This window comes from Phascolarctos cinereus, unplaced genomic scaffold (genome assembly GCF_003287225.1).
Source record: "Phascolarctos cinereus isolate Bilbo 61053 unplaced genomic scaffold, phaCin_HiC Scaffold_4;HRSCAF=312, whole genome shotgun sequence".
Classification (NCBI taxonomy): Eukaryota; Metazoa; Chordata; class Mammalia; order Diprotodontia; family Phascolarctidae; genus Phascolarctos; species Phascolarctos cinereus.
In genome coordinates this window covers 674,832,830-674,853,604 of record NW_027555847.1, presented here as the reverse complement: position 1 = coordinate 674,853,604, position 20,775 = coordinate 674,832,830, and the positions used below count along the sequence as shown (strand labels likewise).

Here is a 20,775-nt window from a genome sequence, read left to right as displayed (position 1 = left end):
GGGATTGAAAGTGACTCTCTGTGAAGCACTTTGCAAACCATTATACAAATGCTAGCTATAATTATAAATGGCATGCTTAGCAAATTCGCAGAGAGGACCCACAAAGCTAGGAGGTGATAGCTATATCTGTATATGTATATATATAGACATAGCTATGTAACTATATATACATGTGTATCCCAAAAGATCTTCGTGGAAGGCTGTCCTCCAGTTTTGCTTGAGAAAGCAAGTCACGTGGCTAGATAGGGCTTTCAGAATTTGACTGAGTCACCAGTGAACTCAGGTGATTAACCGGTTAGTGATAAGAGCATTTGGGGCTCAGCTAGATTACCTCTGTTCTATTTAAAATGAATGTCAAGTCATAAACTCCGAGGTTAAAGATTCTGGTTAGTCTGCAAATTCCAGCTTTATGTCTAGTATTTACTGACTAGTTTATTCTACCTGAAGCAAATCTTTCCTTTCTCTTCTTTACCTTCCCTCTTCTGCTCTCTACAAAACTCCACTGTATGCTGATGTAACTCAAGACCTATAAAAGGTTCCTGAAACAGGCTCAGAGCCCACTGGTTTTTTTGTATTCTGTGGGACAATGCTGAACATATTAAAATGTTCCTGCAAGTTGATATGATTGGCAGCAGTACCTATCAATGATTCCTTGGGGTTGGTTTTTTTTTTTTGGTATCAATTAGATCACTTGAGCCAAATCTAATAGGGATAAATGCTATGGGTTGAAACTTTAAAACTTTCAAGTAATACAGATAGACCCCGGTGGGAAATTTATGGGAGGCAATGAGCAGGACAGGAAGGCACAAATCTAAGCCTGGATGGGTTGTGGTCTCCATCATTTGAAGGTCATTGGTGAAATTGCAGATCCAGTGGAATAAATTTAAATATTCAACTTGGTTTCAAAAACCCAACCTCCTATGTCCAGGATGGGGGAAGCATTTGGGTCATTGGATAATTAATCCAAAAAAACCCCTTTAGACCATGAATTAAGAACCATCCGAGAGCAGCTCAGTTATATCCATCCTAGCCAATCATGCTCCTAATCTTTAAAACTGATCAAAGAACAAGAGCTTGCTATAAACTGCAACAATTCAGCCTCAAATCCACTGGGCCCAAAGCACTCTTGCTGACGCTGGTGCTTCCAAAAGGGAAGGGAATAAACATTTATTAAACACCTACTATTAAGCACTGCGCTAAGTGCTTTACAAAATTTGATCCTCACAACAATCCTGTGAGATGGACACACTGCACCCATTTCATAGTTGAGGAAACTGAAGCAGCCAAAGGTCAAATGCCTTAACCCAGGGTCACACAGCTAGTGAGTGTCCAGAGGCTGGATGCAAACTCAGGTCCTCAGACTCCAGAGCCTAGCTAGCTGTGGCTAGGCTAGCTGTGCCACCATTTCTAAATCAGTGAAAGTTGAACCAGAAACCGTACAGGCAAGGCACCTTCTCTAGAAGTACCCAAGAGCACCATGGCAGTTTGGTCATCCACTTGCTCTTTATCTCAATTTCCCATACTTAGTGTGGTTCAAAGGGTCATCCAATAAACTAGTCACTTCCAATTTGAATATAAGCACCTTAACTACAGGGACTTTCCCTTTTAGATTCATAGGCCCAGCACTGAACAAAATGCTTGCCAGTGCCAGGGTTTTAAGCATTAGGTTTTATATTCATTCATCTGTCCCTACCACAAATCTATGTGGGACACCAGTATATGGCAATCAGGATGACAAAAACCATAATTTATAAAAACAAAGCTGGACAGACTGTATTGACTCCATCTGAGAGCTAAATCTGAGGACCTGTGATTCACTCGGCCTCACCAGCAAAATGGTGGTAAAGCTGGGTGGGATCAAAGTCTGATGCTTTCTCCTCCACTGTGAATCTCCTCGGGCAGTTTCCCACAAAAAGCAACAGTATTTGTTTTAAAAGCCCCAACAAAATCACAACCAACAGTTAAATCAAAACATTTATTGGAGTGTCTTGTACAAAAAAGTTTCCAGTCATAAAACGTATATTACAAATCACTGAAAAAGACATTTGGCATGCATGTATATTCTTTAAAAAAAACATTTTTTGAAATGATAAAGTCTAGATTATCACATAGTTCTCAGATGCTCTGCATGATGATCTGTCATTTCTACTGAAGTTTGGGGGGTTTGCCATAACTATCCAACTCAGCAAGTCATTTAAACCTTTTTTTTTTACAGCAGTGTTCATAAAGAATACATCCATAATGATCAATGGCCACTATATAAATAGAACAAAGCTATCTAAAAGTTGTATGGTTAAAACTACCATTCAAGTCAAAAGTCATTATTCTTATGAAAATAGTTGGATATGGAAAGTGATCTCAGTCATTTGCAGGCCTTTGGGGCTTGCTTTTAACAGTTTATTGCTAACAACTTTAGTGTGATAACCTGGGGAGGAATGTTGGTCCTGCCCAATCAGTGAAGAATCAAGTTTTCATGATCTTTTGAGTTGCGCTAATACCTTTCACAAAAGTAACCCCTCTCCCAGCCCACCCCCCACCCCCTTCCCAATCCTAGGATTTATTTTACTCAAAGGATCAAGCCAGGCTTCAACACATGCTTTTCTAGGGTCATCACTGCTACTTTCACCTAACCATTTTTTCATCTAGACCTTAGCATTTCAAGAAAAAGGCATTATGTTTACAAAGAATAATTGTATGTAAATGTGGGCTTATACAAAACACGAAAAAAAATCACCTCTGAATTACTTTAAAGTGGTGTAAAGCTAAGCATATTTGAGGGCAAGTAAAAATTCTGTTTCCCAGGCCATGTTCAGAATTAAAGGGTTCGTGCTGCTCAATGTTTCCAAATACTCTATTTTCCATTTTCCACCATGGGCTAACATGCAGCCACCAGCCAGCTAACCTTCCAGCAAAGAGCCTCCCTATATGAAGCCTAAAACCAGTTATAATAAGAGAACAGAGAACTAGGAAAAGGCTCAAGACTGCAGATCACACTTAGCTCCTGGTTCTGCCCTAGTCTCCAAGGACACCTTGGTCAGAATGAACTCTTTCCTCGCCAGCAAAGAGAAGAAATTGAATAAGAAATTGTCTGATCACTTTTTCCCAATACATGCAACAAGAGTCACCAAGAAACTGTCTCCAGTTACTCAGCTCCCACTTTTGACACCTTGTGTGGTTTTGTCCTAATAGGAGTGAATGCTGTTCCTTTCCTGTCTGGTCGGGATGACTGGGCCTTCCTAGAACCCTGGGTTGAGTCAGTCCCCTCGTAAAGGTCAGAAGGCTGAGAGTACAGAGGGAATGCCCCTTCACAGTTACTATCATTCACATTGTGACCGTGACCAGAGATGCTCTGGCACCTCACGTTTTTCCTGCATGCACGTGGTTAGCTGCCTACCTTGTATAAGACCCATCAACTGGGCTCCCTCCAGAAAAAACAAAGAGCTAATTCCTTGGAGGCATTTTTTCTCCATTTGCTTTGGGAGAAGGGTTGAGACTACGAGAGAAGGGATTTGCTGAGCAGCCCGTCAGTTTCTGGAGTTCCCCGAAAGCTTTCCACACATGACGAGCATAGTTAGTCCATACAGCCACATTCTACCATCTCATTTGGTCTACAAGGCGTGCATCATTAACTGACCAAAAAGACCAATGGCTGCTTCCCTGGCTTTAACTGAAATTCGGCTCTTACTGCCTTCACTTCTTCAGGCGTAAAATGAAACCACATGCTAGTGGCAGTGCCTTCAGCCTGTTGCCAAGATGCCTGGACAATTCCAAAGAAGCTGTGTCATTCAAGAGGAGATCAATGGAGAGGACCAGCCCCCTCAGCTCAAAATTTCATCAAGAGCCTATTAACAAAGATGGCAAACAGGGCTAAGCCCAGGTTCTCCCAGCACCTCCCTCACTTTAAAAGCTCCTTAACCAGATTAAATTGAATGTTGTCCACTCCAGGTTATGACTGATAAGGCCAGCACGTTTCCAAGCAAATTCCATATGATTTAGAAAGGTAAAGGCAAATGTCTCTGGTCATTTAGTTTTGAACAGCTAGTGGAAGGAATACAGTAGTTTATATGTGTCTCTACTTTAAAATCAGGAATTGCCTCTTAAAAGTGTTTGGGTGGCAGTGATCTTTTTAAGATCATGACAACAAAGCCAAAAGACTGCCTCGGCCCTGCAGAAAGGACAGACAGTCTAGTCCTTAAGAAACATTGGTTTTTGGTAAACAAGACAAAGTTGTCATGATACAATCTTCTTGGACCCTGCTCTTGGGAATGGTTCTTCAGAAAGGTAGCACATGCCCACAGGCTCCAAGAGGAAAGCTTAATCAAAGCCAAACTGGCAGACACTTCAGTTCCTGACACACAATTCCCTAAAGAAAGCAAGTCACATGTGGTGCACACAGTAGTAGAGGGAAAACAATGACTATTGCTACACTTAAGAGTGAAACACAGGATTTGCATAAACTCTAGTTTCATAGGGAAAAGTTGGTTAATCCACCCAGCTAGCTGTAGAGGAGGCAACCTGTTTCCTAGAGTTTGGGGAAAGAATATGCTTCACTCCGTCAGGCAGGAAACAGCCAATGGCTCAGATAATTTGAAATCTAATTCAAGCTACTTGTACAAGGGAATTCAGTTAAAAAAAAAAACTGAGGGAGCCATCACTGCTCAGTGTAGGGGGAGGAAACACCAAGTAAACAAAGAGAACAAAATGAGCCCAGGCAACTGGACTTGGGGCCGAGCACCACCCCTATGTTGACCCAGCCTTCGACAAGGTCCCAGCCACTGAGTATCAGAGCTCCCTAGGCCAGATGAAGCAATCACCTACTGGCCAACATAAAAAAATAAATATCCATTAAAAAAAATAACTTCTATGTATACAGGTAGGAGGGCATGTAAACACAGCAAGTTAGCAGGAGAGACTTGGGCTTCGGCAGCTGGAAGGTGGACTGCATGGTTTAAAATATCAGTCTAGGAAAGGTTAATTTGCATTTGCGTGTTTTGTCTGAGAAACATAATTTCAGCAAGAAGATATATGTGTGTATATATATATATAGGTAGATACAGATAGGTGCATATATATTTGACAAAGATAGGTATGATTTCACTACATATTTAGTTACCCCCATACACAGAGTGGGAATAACAGACGAGAAAAGTCAGTCAAATTCAAGGGAAAAATTCCAACATTATCCAAAGTAGCCACCTATTACCTAAAAATGCCCACTCCCTCACAGTGCTATCAGGTATGCATCAGGCTGCATTACACACAAAGGGAGAAGCTCAAATTCCATTTTAACATCTCCCTTCAGAGGAAGACATTTGTTAAGACTCATCTGCACCATCAATATTTTTCTTCTTTTAATCTAAGTGCTAACTAACTAGTCCAATCAGCTGAATGGCTTTTGGTGCATTCCGCCCCAGATACTACATTTGGCTAGCTTTCCATCTTGTAGCAAAGAGTATTTGTAAATCTAATCTAATCAGCCCACAATGACTTGCTCCTCGACACTAAAGTTATTTGAGGTTGTGGAGACATAACCTTGAAGGCTGGTTGAGAACCAGGTGTTTTGAAATCTTCATTTTCAGCCCTATTGCATTGAAGGTTAAACCACTAAGGCAGGGGTGGGGAACCTGCGCCCCCGAGGCCACAAGTGGCCCTCTAGGTCCTCGTGTTCGGCTCTTTGACTGAATCCAAACTTCATAGCACAAACCCCCTTAACAAAAGGATTTGTTCTGTAAAACTTGGGCTCAGTCAAAAGGCCGCACCCGAGGACCTGGAGGGCCACATGTGGGCTCGAGGCTGCAGATTCCCCAGTGCTACACTAAGGTAAAAGCCCTTAACCAGACCCACAAGGACTAGCAGAAGTGGGCAATTAAGGAACAACATTCAGGAGCCACAACTATCCCATCAAGAACTTTAGGCCATACCAACCTATTTCACTTGAGTAGCTCAAGAGCAAAATCCACAAAAGGCCAGGGTCAGGCTGGCCTGTGAAGAGAATCCAAATGCCCTGAAGAGTTTTCAAAAAAACAAAACTGAGTTTGTTACCAAGGAGCCACAATGCTTTGTGGTGCCCAGATAGACGCAAATGTCAGTTTCTGATATTCATTGAAACATGATAGAGGAAGCCTGAGACTAAACCGCACTTGGCAGAAGTTATTATAAAACATTTTATACAGGGCAGATCACATATCAAATTCCCATCAGGTGATCCATCCCAATTCCCCTCAAGGAAACGAAAAAAGAAAAGAAAGATTTGCTTCAATATTCTATTCAGCTAATTTTGTACATGATGGGTCATGTTGCAAAAAGCTTGCATCTGCAGGCCCCCAGCCACCAAGGCAACGTGGCAATCTCAACTTTAGATTTGATAAAAAACACTAAAAAATATCTTGTGCCCTCTTCACAGCTGGTGGCCACTCCTGGAGGGGCCTGGGGTATGTGTGTAGGGGTGGAGATAATTTCTCATTTCATGATTCCTTGCCAAGGAATTCACCCACCATCAGGTACGAACAACTTCCAGGGCAGTAACTCAAGTTTATTAATCTATACCCTCCACCCCCACCTCCCCCCACCCCTGCAAAAAAAAAGCCTAGTTTCAGTTTGATAAGATTTACCAGTCTGCAAATTTCTAATTCACTCAATGCTAAAATGGGGGGAAATGCAGTAGTTGGATAGTAGTGTTGCAGGGACCCCTAAAGTTCAGGGAAGGGGACGCCCAACCCAGGAAGGAGGAAGGAAGAGAAATCCATTCAAAAATTCTGGCAGTTTGGTTAAAAAATCTCTAGAAATGTAACAAGGAATAAAGAAATCCAATGATACAAAAATAGTTTTCAGCGGCTCTGAGGAAAGGCAGGAGCTGGGTAAGGAAAGTGAGTGGTGGGCACTCACATCACTGAACAGCCTCTGGAGGTCGTCCGGGGGTCTCCCTGAAAGAGAAAGGAAGAGACAGGGAGAGTTATGTGGCCAAGAGAAGAAATGTTTATTAGTAGCTCATCCTTGAATTCAGGGGGATGACTACGCAACGTCAGGGAAGCTGGCCTATCCTCCCGCTCACTCAGTCACCCATCTTTTTCAGCCAACTCCTAAGGATGAAACGAAGGCCCCTGTGGCACCTTTGTGCATACAGCAGATTGTGGGTAAAGTGACAACTATTCTCCAAAGACCTAAATAGCTGCGTTTGTCCTGCTTAGCTCAAGGCAAAACTAGGATTAATGTGTAAAAATTGAGAGTAGGGCAGAGTTGAACGCAGTCTCAAAACACAAGGAGTGGGCAGCCCCTGGGGAGCCAGGAGCCCCCTGCACTGAGGACACCCCACAAAGGCCACGGTAAAGCAGCCTCTCGCATTGTTGTGGCTGTTTGTCGAGGGAGGGGGTGTTCATGACTCAGATGGGCTGGTTTCTGGGGACCCTTCAAAAGCTGAGAACCTAGGGCCCTAAATAAAACTGCTGACTCCTTAGAAAGATCAGTTCTGATAAGAAGATTAAAAGCTTTCAATCGCTAGTCAGTCTTTTTTCAGCCATGTCCGACTTTGTGACCTTGTTTGGAGATTTTTTAGCAAAGATACTGGAGGGGTTTGCCATTTCCTTCTCCAGTTCATTTTACAGATGAGGAAACTGAGGCAAACAGGGTGAAGTGACTTGCCAAGGGTCACACACCAATAAGTGTCTGAGGCCAGATTTGAACACAGGAAAATAAGTCTTCCTGACTCCAGGCATGACACTATCCACTGTGCCACCTGGTCATATTTTACTCATGATTATCCAGCTATAAATTAAGATCTAGTTAAGGACCATGGATAGCTACAGCCTATCAACTTAAGATCATACCCTCTAGACCAGAGCTATCAAACACACTGCCCCACCCCCCATCCCCCAACTGGGGGGGGGGGGGCGCGCCACGGGGCGGCAAAACAGACTAAAATGCAACTGAGAAATATTTAACTCAATAAAAATACAATATAAATAGCATTATATTTTAAAACTAAGTCAATATGTAGCCCACAGGGATCCTTATGTATGGATTAACAGCCCCCATTTCTACTGGTGTTTGACACCCCTGCTCTAGACCATCAGAGACTGAAGGCAATCCCCACATTGGGGTGCTGGATATTCTTAGAAAACCTGTCTAAAAGTTAATCTCTTTCTGCTCCTGTTGTTTATTTGAGGCTTCAAAATTATTCAATGAGTAAGTTGTGTTTTGGTGGCACAGAATGCCATTCTGGAGTAAGAAGACCTGAGTTCCAATGTGGCCTCAGACACTTCCTAGCTGTGACCCTGAGTAAATCACTTCACCCTATTTGCCTCAGTTTCCTCATCTGTAAAACGAGCTGCAGAAGAAAATGGCAAAGCATTCCAGTACTTTTACCAAAAAACTCTAAATGGGGTCACAAAGAGTTTGATATAACTGAACAAGAACAAAGGTATGTTTTAGGGAACAGCAAATAAACACATCAGGGAAATGCACCCTGACACAAAGTTTAAACTTTCTACACCTGCTTTTGTGATTTAATGGGTAGGATTATGTAGGTACAGACTGAGGCCCTAAGCAGCTACGGATGATTATTACTCACATAGGAGGAAGCCCTGAGGGAATAACTAAGTACACATCTTCCTAGGCCTCGATCCCAGTATAATTCTAATACTACCCAAGGCAGACCAACATCAGCCTGCCTCCAGTTTCTATTGGGCACCAACTATGCCTGGAAACAGTATTGCCACCAAAAGCCCACCATGGGTCTTCCCAAACTCAGCCGTACCCAGACTAATAATGACCTAAGAAGGCAGTCTGAAAGGATCAACTGGCTATATTTCACCAAGCATCTGGTAACGCTGATGTTCTAAAACAGAAAAACCTTGTGACAACCAGGTTGGCCTAAGTATTTCCATTTTCTTCCTCTATAAAATCAGCAGGCTGGACCAGACGAGCTCAGAGGCCAGTGAAACTCCTGTAAATATACCCAAACCTATCCTTGGACAAAAACTCAGAAAGAACAAGATGGATACTTACCTGTTGGTGGAAAAGGTCTTCTTCCCCAAAGTCTGCTTCTTCCTCCTCCTCTTCCTCCTCCCCATTCTCTTGCACAACTAGTGACTGAGTCACTGTTCTCACTGCCACTTCCTAGGCAAAGCAAACAGAGCCATCCATCAGTGAGAGCAGGTCCTGGTTAGTCCTTCTAACACGGCTTCCAGAGCCCACTCAGGCGGGGGGAGCAGGAGGAGCATTCCCCTCGAGGTCTGGGATCTCTTCTTAACCTAGCTACGTCCTTGCATAAGGAAACACGCTCTCTGGACTTCAGTTCCCCACCATGCCCAGCATACAAGGATGCTGTGATGATCAAATGAGGTAACTACTGGTGGGAAATCAAAGGAGATTTCCAAAAATAAGAGTTAAAAGGGCTCTAGATGTATAAGCTGACATAACTGGGTCATATGCATACACTTACCCGCCTTTTTTATAGCACGCCACAGCAGCCCTCCCCCACCCCCCCCGAAGGCTCTGTCATGTGGGACAGAGAGCTGGCTACCATGGGAGCTTGTTTCTATCACAGAGAACCATAGTCCTGATGAGTTTTTCTGAGACCCTGGTTAAGGGAGCCCTGCCAACCAGCTGGTGACCCAAAGAACACATGGAAAATAAGACAAGTACGAATTCTGTCTTTGAGGGCAAGGAGATGTGGCCCCGTTCAAAGGGGAGGATATTGTGACTACAATCCAGTTAGCCTCAACCAAACCTAAACAAAGTACCTCTCCATCTGCGTTGACCAGGTATGTTCGAAAATTTCCACCAGTGCCCCAGCTGCTCTGGTTCTTCCACACAAGAACAGATGGTGGGCTATGAGTCACACCAGCATCTGCTGCCCAGATCTGAGGAAAAACACAGAGAGGGCTTCTTTCACCTCGTTCTCAATTGCTCCCATCCAGAGCACCTATAATCTGAAATTTCTGAAGTCTCCAACCAGAAGATGCCTCTCTCTGCCCTCTTTATTCCAATGAGTACGTCTTCAATTAACTTACCAAGAGAACAGCCAGCTAGAAAACTGGCCTCTTCCTTCAGAGGAAAAAGGAAAGCTTCTAGTCCAGAACCACCATGTGGCTCAAGTATTTCAGTCTTTCCTTGTCCCTGGGGCCTTGAAACTTCTCCTGCTTCACCCCCTCCTAATCCCAGATGATTTACCTAAAGCTTAGACATCCTGCCCCCACTTTGCTCCAACTTACTGTGTGTGCCCTGGTTCTCAGGGTCCTTCTACCTGGCTTCTGACCCAAGAAAAAAAAGTGATGTCACAGGAATTCTATGTGAATATAATCCCTGTAGCTGCTTCCTGAAAGCCTCAAGGGTGGGGATGGACTGCTGCCCCTAGCCCCTTCCTTCTCAAACAACCAGAAAGTCTGCTTCACCCTCCACCCCCAACCTAGCCACGTGGTCGTTAAGGTGAAAAGCTGCCTGAACGCAATATGTGCAGAAGGCAACCCTGTCTTGCAAGACAGTCACCAGATTATTGCTGGTGATCTAATTCTGGCTTTCTTAAATGGCACCCATGCCTCTTACATGTGAAACATCATGTCGCTAGGCCAGCAGCAAAGCCTTCCATGTGTTCCCAGTCCTCCCCATGTAATCAAAAACAAGTAGGCAGCAGGTACAGATGCTCAGGAACAGAGCAGACACCCTCCTTTTGCAGCCTAAAAAGGGCAGTGATTCTCCCTCTTCTCTGACAGCAGGGTAGGAAGGCCCAGGTTTCCCCAGCTCATCAGGTAAAAAAGGCCCCTTGTTCTTCCTAAAGCCAAGTCACCACCTCTCACAGCACTTCAGAGCAAAGGCTGGAGACCTTCCTCAATTAATTAATTACAAAATAAAGGAATTGTCGAAGCAATGTCAGGATAGCTCCTCTTTCCCACCTCAGCAGTCATCATGCCACCCCAGACTATATCACGCCAGGTACCAGCAGTTGTACCAGGCAAGATCACCAGCTGCTTATCCCCTGCCCAAGAATGGTCAGGATCCTACCTGTTACAAGACTGGCAATTCTCTTGGCACCTATCTCTAAGGGAAGGAAGACCCGCCCCCCCATCCCCCTAATCTAGCTCAATGACCCCAACAGTTAGTTCTCTCTGACGTACCGTGACAGTCTGCCCAGCCCGAAGAACATACTTGGGAGTAAATTTATAGGCAATTTCTTCACCTTCTCCAATCTGTCTCTTTAGCCTCCAATTCCCCAGAGACTGATCCTAGAGAAAATACACAAGGCACCAGGTCAGTCGATCAAAACAAAGAGCTGAGCTTGTAGTTTACTCTTCTATAACACATGAAGTTTTTTTATAAAGTATTTTTCCTCTAATACCTTGTTTTCCATGTTGAAACATGATAAAAACCTCCTTTTTGGTTCAACTGAAAACACTTAAAAAAAAAACCCATTCCTCTGGTTCACAAGCCTTTTCCAGACTCGCACCTATCTTACATCTTCACCATCCCTTCCTCCCCAAAGGTAGGCAGTAACAGGCTGAGGACTAAAGCCTTTTCTTAAGGAAATGGATGAAGGGATGCTGAAGTTTTGGTTTGTTTGTTTTCTGAGGCAAACAGGGTGAGGTGACTTGCCCTCGGTTACACAGCTAGTAAGCATCTAAGGCCGGATTTGGACCCAGGACTTCCTGCCTCCAATGCTCTATACACTGTACCACCTCAGATGCCCCATGGGATACTGAACTCTGAACTAAGAGTACAACTTCCTCATCCCCAGAAGAGCCTGCCACACCCCTTTATTATTGCTCAGAAAGAATTTTCTATCTTGATCACTGGGAGACTACCCCTTACAATCTTTGAGGAAGTGGTCAAAGAAAAAATGTATGACTATCCTAACCCCAAACTGCATCTTAACATATTAAGACATTTTCATTATTCAAGATTCCTATAAATGTTACCTTAAATTGTCTTGGAAGAGAGACATGTCCAAAGGCACTGTGCCAGTCTGGATATTGCTCTAATATTAAATAAAAATGTTGGGGCAGCTGGTGGTGCAATGAATAGAGTACCAGCCCTGGAGTCTGGAGGACCTGAGTTCAAATCTAGTCTCAGACACTTGACACTTACTAGCTGTCAAGTAACCCTGGGCAAGTCAGTTAACCCCCACTGCCTCACAAAAAGAAAAAGAAAAAAAATGTTTCTGATCATAAGGGACTTATTAAGGTTGAACTGTTTACATTCCTACATGGAAAGATATTTGTAACTCATGAGGCCTTTGTCAGTATTAGGGTAGTTGGAGGGAAAAAAATTTATATGGATGGATAGATAAATGGATAGAGGGCACAGGGTGAGTTGAAGATGAAGGGGTGATATCTGGAGAATAAAATTAAGGGAGGAGAAAGGATTATACTGGGGAAAGGAGAAAGGGAAAGGCAGAATGGGGTAAATTATCTCAGAAAAAAGATAAGAAAAGGCTTTTACAGTGGAGGGGAAGTGGGGGAAGTTGAGAGGGAATGAGTGAATCTTATTCTCATTGGATTTGGCTTAAGGAGGGAATACCATACACACTCAATTGCATATGGAAATCTATCTTACCCTATAGGAAAATAGGGGGGAAAGGGGACAAGAGAGCAGGGGGATGATAGAGGAAAGGGCAGATTGGGGGAGGGGGTAATCAGAAGCAAACACTTCTGAGGAGGGACAGGGTCAAAAGAGAGAATAGAACAAGTGTGGGGGGAGGGATAGTATGAAGGGAAATACAGTTAGTTTTCCACAACATGACTACTATGGAAGTGATTTATATGACTACACATGTACAACCTGTATCGAGTTGCCTGCCTTCTCAATGAGGGTGAGTGGGGAGGGAGAAGAGAAAAAATTTGGAACTCAAAATCTTAAAAACAAATGTTAAAAACTGTTTTCACATGCAACTGGGAAATAAGATATACTGGCAATGGGGTATAGAAATCTATCCTGCCCTACAGGAAAATTGAAGGGAAGGGGATAAGAGAATTGGGGAGGTGGGGGGCAGGAATAAAAGGGAAGGCAGATTAGGGGAAGGGATATTCAGAATGCATTCCATCTTGGGGTGGGGGGAGGGATGAGATGGGGAGAAAATTTGGAACTCAAAATCTTGTAGAAGTGAATGCTGAAAGCCAAAAATAAATAAATTAATAAATAAAATTTTTTGAAAATTAAAATATTTCTGGCAAACTTGTGCCTAAAACAGAGTTAAATTATTAATATTTTTCTTTGACATTTAGATGAGGAAACTAAGTCTCAACAACGTTAAGTGATTTGCTTAAAGTCATACAACTGAGAAATACCATAAGAAATATTTGGACCCCCAGGTTACCTGGCTTCCTCCCACCAAGCTGCTTTCCGATTTGAAGCCCTTCTCCCCGCCCCACCTCCGCCTTTGCCTATCTCATGGGGCCTGCATGAGTTTGACCCACTCTCACTTTATCAGAGCTGTTCTTGAGCTGTACGAATTTCCCCTCCAAATCAATCTCCTCTATGCTGATGCTGCCCGTGGCAGAGGCTTGCTGCGACAGCTGGAAGCTGCTAGTGCTGGCACTGCTGGCGCTGCTGCCAGTACCGATGCCGCTGGTGCCACTGCCTGAATGCTCCTCCAACTCCACGCGCTTCCTCTTGCTTCGAGAAGAGCGGATGGCAGAAGTGCTGCTGCTGCTGCTGCTGGAGGTAGCTCTGGACACTGTGACTCGGGATGATGGGCTAGGGGACAGTTTCAGCCTGCAAACCAAAAAGTAAACCAGCTCAAGGAGGGCTGGCAGAAACTTCTGGTGGGTAATACCTCTTCAGGGAATGGACATCATAGAAAACACCTAAAAGGGCTGGAGTTGGCCCCTCAGCTGTCCCATGGTGCCTGCCTCAGGAACAGGAGGCTGGGCTGGACAGGTCATCACTGACACAAGACAGCATTTCTGAGGTTTCCTAAGGAAAGCCAGGAAGCAGCTTGGCTGGAGCAGAGCCACAAGGAGGGGAAAAGGCAGTAGTGTTATGTGAAGACTGAAGAGAATCCAGACTAAGGGTTGTTCCAGATTCCAGCTCTCATGAAGTCTCAGAAGGGCTGCAGTTAAGGCCAAAAAAACAAACTCTGTTCTCTAGGCTCCCTCTTTATCAATTAGCCAAGCCTTTTCTGAATTGTTCCAGCAAAAGGGTTTCAGCTCTAACATAATTTAGGTGCTCAGCAAAAAAAATTGTCAGGCAGGACAAGAACGGCAAAGCACCTCTGAGATGAACTGAGCAGGAGTCCATGAGAAGTCCCAGCAGACTCACCCACTGAGACCATACAGGGAAATCCTCCACTTGACAGCAGATTTCACTCCTGAGCCAAAGGTTTTCACCTGTACTTTTTTACACGCCAGTGATGTGACTAACATAAAAATGTAAATGCCCACATTTTGACAAGTAACATGGCTGGGGAGGAGCTGAGGCTAGATTAGCCCCAAGGGACTCATGGCTCTGTTTTGTTGAACAGAACAGCAGCATGATCCCATTTTCTCTTTTCTCAAAATTCTCACATTATCACAGAATTATCTTTATTCGTCTGTCTATACTAGGAAAAGAGCAGACTTTAGAGCACGGTCATTCTCTTCTATTATGCTGAAGAGGGTCATGGCCAAAACAGGCTGAACAGCAGACAGAAGTTATAAAGAGGAAGATTTAGTCCCACATAAGTAAGAACTTTCTACCAATCAGTCATTCAAAAGTGGAATGAGCACCTCTCTTCTCTGCCACTGACAGTCTCCAAGGTGAGGCTGACCACCCTCAGATTACGTTGCAGAGGAGATGCCTGCCTGCTCAGGAATGGCTTGGACTAGATACTGAGGCCCTTTCCGATTTGGAGACTCTGATTCTAGGCAAACTTAGTGCCCCCCACCAAACAGGACAAGCTCATGAGGGCTGGAGTCCTCTATAGCACTTAGCATAAGGAAGGGCAAAAAGCAAGTGCTCAGTAAATAATTACTGAATTGAAGTTTATCTTAACTGTCCTGGACCTTGGGCAACATCAGCAATGATCAGAGAGATCAGTTAAGCAAATAGACGGCTGACCATCTACAGCAAAAGCTCACTTAGATGTTCAGTCATCTAGAAATGTCAATTACGTAAAACCCAGTTGAGAAGGAAGCAAAAGAGGCCTCCTAGTAACTGCAATGGAACATTAGCTGTGTTGTAATAAACAACAAATGCGGACTTCAGGGGAACATGAGAAGACCCCTATGAGCCAATACAAAGGGCAGTGAGCAGAACCAGGAGAACCAAAAGAAGATGAAGCTAAAGGCTGTGTAATTCTGACTAAACAGGATCAGAAGCAATAACATTTCACCTTCCTCCTAAAGCCAGAGAGCAGAGTGTGGCAAAGGAGGTTCACTGGGTCAAGATGGGGCTGGGGTGGGGGAAGGGGAATGGAGGGGTACAGCAGAAAATCACTCAAGTTATCACAAAATAAATCAATAGAAGTCACCCAAATGGCCAAAAGTCACATCACATATCCAGGATCTAAAGTGTAGGTGTCTTTTCCAGAGGACTATCCCAAAGGACCCGACTCTTACTTTATACAAAATTTTAATAAGCCAAGGTTATCGGGTTTCCCAACCCAAAATAGTGTAGATGGGGCAAAAGGAGAGCACTGCCAAGGGAAACAGCCACAGGTGAGAGCTGATAGCCTGGCAGGGAGGAAGAGACAGGAAAAAGACAAGAAACAGAAACAGACCCAGGAAAGCGGGAAGCCCAGCACGGCAGGGGCCATTCTGTGCAGGTGAGCTCCTGAAGGCCCTGTAGAACAATGCATGCTCATCTTCAAAAAAGTGACTCCATGTACAGTGTCTCCCTGAAATGGCCAGGAAAGAGTGCGATACATTTTTAGAGATTTACAGCAACACTGGCTCAAACCACAAAAAGGGTCTTAAAAGGAATCTGCTTCAGGTCTCTAAAAAAGGGTCTGTAGAACACACTCCCCAATAATGCTGGACAAATCAGGGATCACTGAAATTCCCTTGAGCACTTCAGTGAGGGCCCAGGAGGCCTGTTCCTCCCTCCCGAAACATTTGTAAGCCGAGAGCGCAGCCTGCCCTCCCTTACCTCTCCTCCTCTCCTTCCAGGAGTTTCCGATATGCATTGATTTCCATGTCCAAGGCAAGCTTGACATCCAGCAGTTCCTGATACTCAGTCAGCTGCTGCTGCATCTGGTCCCTCATCTCTGTCATCTCCCGCTCCTTGGCATCCAGCATCTTGCGGAATTTCTCCCGCTCGCCACCCAAAATCTCTTCCAGCTCACGGATTCGATCTTCTGCTGCACTGGCCTATGGTTTATCAGAATGTGGTTAATCCAGCTGGTCAGACTCCATACTGTACAGGGAACCTAAGAGCCCAAAGAGGGCAGTGGAGAAAAAAAGGCTAATCCCAAAGGTGAGGCGTGAGCCAAAGAAGTTGAGGAGAAGGCAGCCACATTCTCCTCCCACAAGTGATTTCCAGCAAGCTCCATTACAGGAGCAGCGCAGCCTCAAAGCCAGGGATGGGACTCCTCTGGGCTGGTGTTCTGAGTGCTCCTCACCCCTGACCTCTCTGATCCAAGCTTTCACCCTCCCAGATCTACTTCCTCTCTGTAACCTCTCTCAGCATCATTAGACTGTCCTCCTCCCTGCCACCCCCCATTCCACAGCCTGGGCTCCAGCCTCTTGGCCTCTCTGCCAGAATAATCCTTCTTATGCAAAGATTACTCCCTGTTCCAAACTCGCCAGGGCTCAGCTCCCCTTGGGCTACCTAATAAACTCAAAGCTCTTCTACCTAGCACTCAAGGTCCTCTCCAAAGCGGCTATGATGCCTCTTGGGCGTTATCTCACAAGATCCCCTCTAAGGCCTTCTCGTCGCCCTGCCCCACAAACACACCGAGACCCCTCCTCTCCTTTTGTCCTTTGTCCCATGTGCCTGGAGCAGCACTTCTCAAAATCCGATCGTGAAGTCAGCTGTTCTGATCGATTATTAAACTAACTACTCCTCCCTTTGTCAACGGCACATTTGGGTGACTTTGGATTGTCCTCATATACCTCAACCAAAACAATGTCATAATAGTCAATAAACCTTGGCTGAGTGCCTACTATGTGCCAGGTATTGTATTAAACAACAGACTGAATGCAGAAAGGGTTATGAGAAATTAAGCTGCAAATTCATGAGATCCACGAAAATATATAAAGCGATGCAATTCTCACTAATTCCTATTTTGGAAAAATTATTTTTTGTTAACATGTAGTGGGTTTATTATTTTAAAATGAATATTTAGAAATGTATTAGTTTTTATTTCTAATACAGTAAACACCGATAAACTCACACAATATAAGCTCTTTGGGGTCCTCAATCATTTTTAAGAGTATAAAGGGGTCCTGAGAACAAAAAGTTTGAGAACTTCTGGCTTGGAGTACCCTTCTGGCCTCACACAGTCCACTACAACTTCACTATGAAGCAGTGTGACTAAGGAACACTGTGTATTCTAGTGTGTATTTGAGTTTTGCTTCCTAGCTGGCTACGAATTCCACGTGGGCAGGATCTGTGTCTAATCTAGTCTGTTCTCAAAGACACTTTCATACACTGAGTGAACGACAGCCGTTGAGTGAATGGACTGTCTGAGCAACCTGAATTAAGTCAGAAAAGATGGAGGAGGAGGCTGGGCCAGCCCCTTCATATTCCTAAACTCAAGTTTCTTCATAGGTAAAATGCAAAGTGATACTTGTGTTCAGTAAAGTGCTTCATCAATCAACGTATTGTACGAAATCATGAGCATCTCAATTATTCTAATGAGACTGCAGCTAAAAAAATATGCAGTTTCTTTGAGCTTCATGGGAATGAGAAAGGCATTGATGTTATATGACTTCCAAAAAGGGCCCGAGGCCTGGTAGTCTAAGGATGGACAGCCCTCCAAGAGCAGAGACTGCACGAGTTTAAATGCCTGCTGACAAAACTCAGCATGGAACCCAAGGATAAATGATCCAAAGTAGGAGGCAGAGGGGGTCCAAGGCCTCACCTGTTTCTGGAGGCTGGAGAGCTGGTAACTGAGAGACTCCACTCGCATGCGGGCTTCCTTCAGCTCCTCCCGAGCTGCGCTGGCTGCTTTGTCGTTTTGGTCAGAGCACAGTTTGGCATTCTCCAGCTGAAGGAGGAAAGGAGGGAGGACACAACAGGACAGGCCACTTAGAGGAAAGCTGAGCCGATCCCTGCCCCACGTGGGAGCCGAGCTTTCCCTACATGTGACTGCCTACCTGCCTTCATGACGGCATCTCTCCCCAACCCCTTGTTCTATCACACTGGCGCACGGCCTCAGGGCCCAGCCCTCTTTAGAGTCCACAATGAGATGGGACCTCACAGGCCTTGCTATGCTGAAGACTGAGCAGTAATTCAAGGAGGGAGGCAGGAGGACTACACTCCCACAATGGATGAGAATGGCCAGAAGCTGCTGCTGGGACCATCAGAATGGACAAGCCTTTAACACACACACACATCCAGTCTCAGGCTGCCCTCAGATGCTCATTTCAGCCTGAGTGGTCCTCAGTAAAAGCATGGGTACTAAGGAGCTACAAACTCCTCTGGGGCTGATCTTTCAGGAATCAACACATCCAGCCTCACGGGGCACAAAGTCAGGGGCAGCAGGCTCCCTGCTCATACCTTGGCCTGGTAGGTCTGTTCCAGCTCCAACTTATAGAGCCTCACTTGCTCATCATGCTGATTACGAAGGTCCTCCAAGGCCTGCGCCATCTTGAATTCGTATTCCTGCTGACGGCTGCTATCAACCTCTACCAAACGGCGCTCGTGGCTCTTGCGAGTCTCTCGTACCTCCTAGCCCAAGAAAGAAAAGAACAATTACTGGAAATCAGTGGTCTGCTCCTCAGCTGAAGGGCAGAAAGCTGGAAGTTTCTTTGCTATAGCTTTCTCTTCTCAGAAGCATCAAGATAGTGAGACGGTGAGTTGACCCTAAATTCCAACAAGAGTCCCTGTTTCATGACAGATGTGAATAGCAAGGAAGAGAGAACAGACAGGGAAGAAGTCCTTGAAGTCACTGACAATTCAAGGCCCCAGAGCCGCCCTTGTTCACTTGACAGCAAAGATGCCACTTTCCTGGTTGTGTCTCTGGATTTCTTTTTTAATTCTTTCAACAAAGACTAGGTGCTAACACGTACAAAGTATGAGGTGTCAGGTGCTAATGGAAATAGCTATCAGCCCAGAGCCAGGACTTGACTCCACCTGGGTGAGGCTATTTGGGCCCAAAGCCTATCCACGCTGCCACATTGTTCTCTCTAATGAGAGGCTGGAGAAGAGGAGACCTGAAGGGCAGCCAGACAAGAGGGGACAGGGGAATGACAGAGGTATCTAGGGATCTTGGAGGAGCAATGAGAGGGAAGTCTCTGACTCCTTCACAATATGTTGAAAGCTGGCCTAGCCCTTGTCTAGGGGTCAAGGTGAAGGTAGAAGAAAGGCTCAATAAATCCACTTAGGAACTAATTTCCCCATACCACCCTGTGGGCCCTTTTTTCACAACAGGATAAAATACCTCTTCAAATATGTTCTTCCGGAAGTCTAGCTCTTCCTGCAAGCTCTGGTAGCGATTCTCCAAGTCCACCCGCATCAGTGTCTCCTTTTCCAATTGCTTTTTTGCCACAGCATGACCATCTTCTGCCTGATATTGAGGGTTGAACCCGACATGTTCAGGTGCCTTCCTCCCACTCCCACCCTCACTCCATCCCACCCAAACTTTCCTGAGACTCTTAGGTCTTAATGGTAGGCATAGTATTAATCCACAGGCCAGGTCAGGGAGCAAGCACACCTCAGACCTTGGGCAATATAGTGGAAAGAACTCTTAATGTGCAGTCACCCAAAATGGGTTAGAAGCCCAGACCAGAACTTATTACTTATGTGACCTGGGCAAATCCTTCCACCTCTCAGTTTCCTCATCTGTAAATGGGGACAAGAACTCTTGAACCACCCACTTCACAGGTTGTTAAGAGTCAAAGGAGGATGTTAGGTTCTTGGTGAATGGAGAGCACTCCACTCCTGTCAGTTCTTAGGATTCTGAGGCAATGACATGCAAGTATGACTAAGGACATGGCATTTCACATGGCTGCAGCCACTGGGGTCATAGTCTGGTTTTGCATAAACAGAATTACCTCAACTCCAGGCCACTCACCCAGCCTTGGCATGGCAACATATGCATGTAGTCCCAACTTCCCACTTCCTTCCCACTGATGAGGTGACCTGGAATCTCAAACAGGGCCCTCCAGCCTCACTTAAAAGCTTCCCATGACAGGGAATGGAGATTCAAGATTTAATGACAAGAAGTAGAGGAAGTGGAAAAAAGAGGCCCAGAACACTGTCGCAGGCTGCCAGGCCTATTCTAGAGGCAGAAGGGTTGCCATGCCCAGGACCACTGACCCACTGGCTCACAAGTAGGTTGAAGCCCATACCTTAGCGAGCTGGGCCCTGAGCTCAGCAACATCACTTTCCAGATTCCGTTTGTCACTCAGGGCAGCAGAAAGTTCAGCTTCACTCCGGTGAAACAGGGACTCAAGGTCCTTCACACGGCCCTGGGCAACAGTCAGATCTCCATCCTTCTTCTTACAGCTGAAATTTAAGCAGAAATGCTTGGATGAGTAAAGGGGAGAGACTGTGGTCCAGCCTGATGACCACCTGAAGCAACAGAATGAGTTGTGAATTGGGAGTCAAGAGCCCCTGGTTCCAGTTTAGCTCTGCCATTAATTAGCTATGCCACCATGGGCCATCCACTTCCCTTCTCTGTACCTCACATCTATGTAAAGT

At 45.1% G+C, this 20,775-nt stretch overlaps 1 protein-coding gene across 1 annotated transcript in view; it reads right to left on the bottom strand.

Annotated features, from left to right (window-relative positions):
* Positions 1-1,961: 1,961 nt before the first annotated feature.
* Positions 1,962-20,775, bottom strand: part of LMNB2 (lamin B2) — a 34,155-nt gene continuing 15,341 nt past the window's right edge. Inside the window, exons 3-12 of the mRNA XM_021008909.2 lie at positions 20,424-20,580; positions 19,514-19,639; positions 18,631-18,801; positions 17,993-18,118; positions 16,057-16,277; positions 13,413-13,704; positions 11,112-11,219; positions 9,741-9,860; positions 9,004-9,114; positions 1,962-6,923 (exon numbers count right to left, since the gene is read on the bottom strand). Coding sequence (XP_020864568.1) covers positions 6,882-6,923; positions 9,004-9,114; positions 9,741-9,860; positions 11,112-11,219; positions 13,413-13,704; positions 16,057-16,277; positions 17,993-18,118; positions 18,631-18,801; positions 19,514-19,639; positions 20,424-20,580 — 1,474 coding nt within the window. The 3' untranslated portion in view covers positions 1,962-6,881. The remainder of the gene's footprint in view (positions 6,924-9,003; positions 9,115-9,740; positions 9,861-11,111; positions 11,220-13,412; positions 13,705-16,056; positions 16,278-17,992; positions 18,119-18,630; positions 18,802-19,513; positions 19,640-20,423; positions 20,581-20,775) is intronic.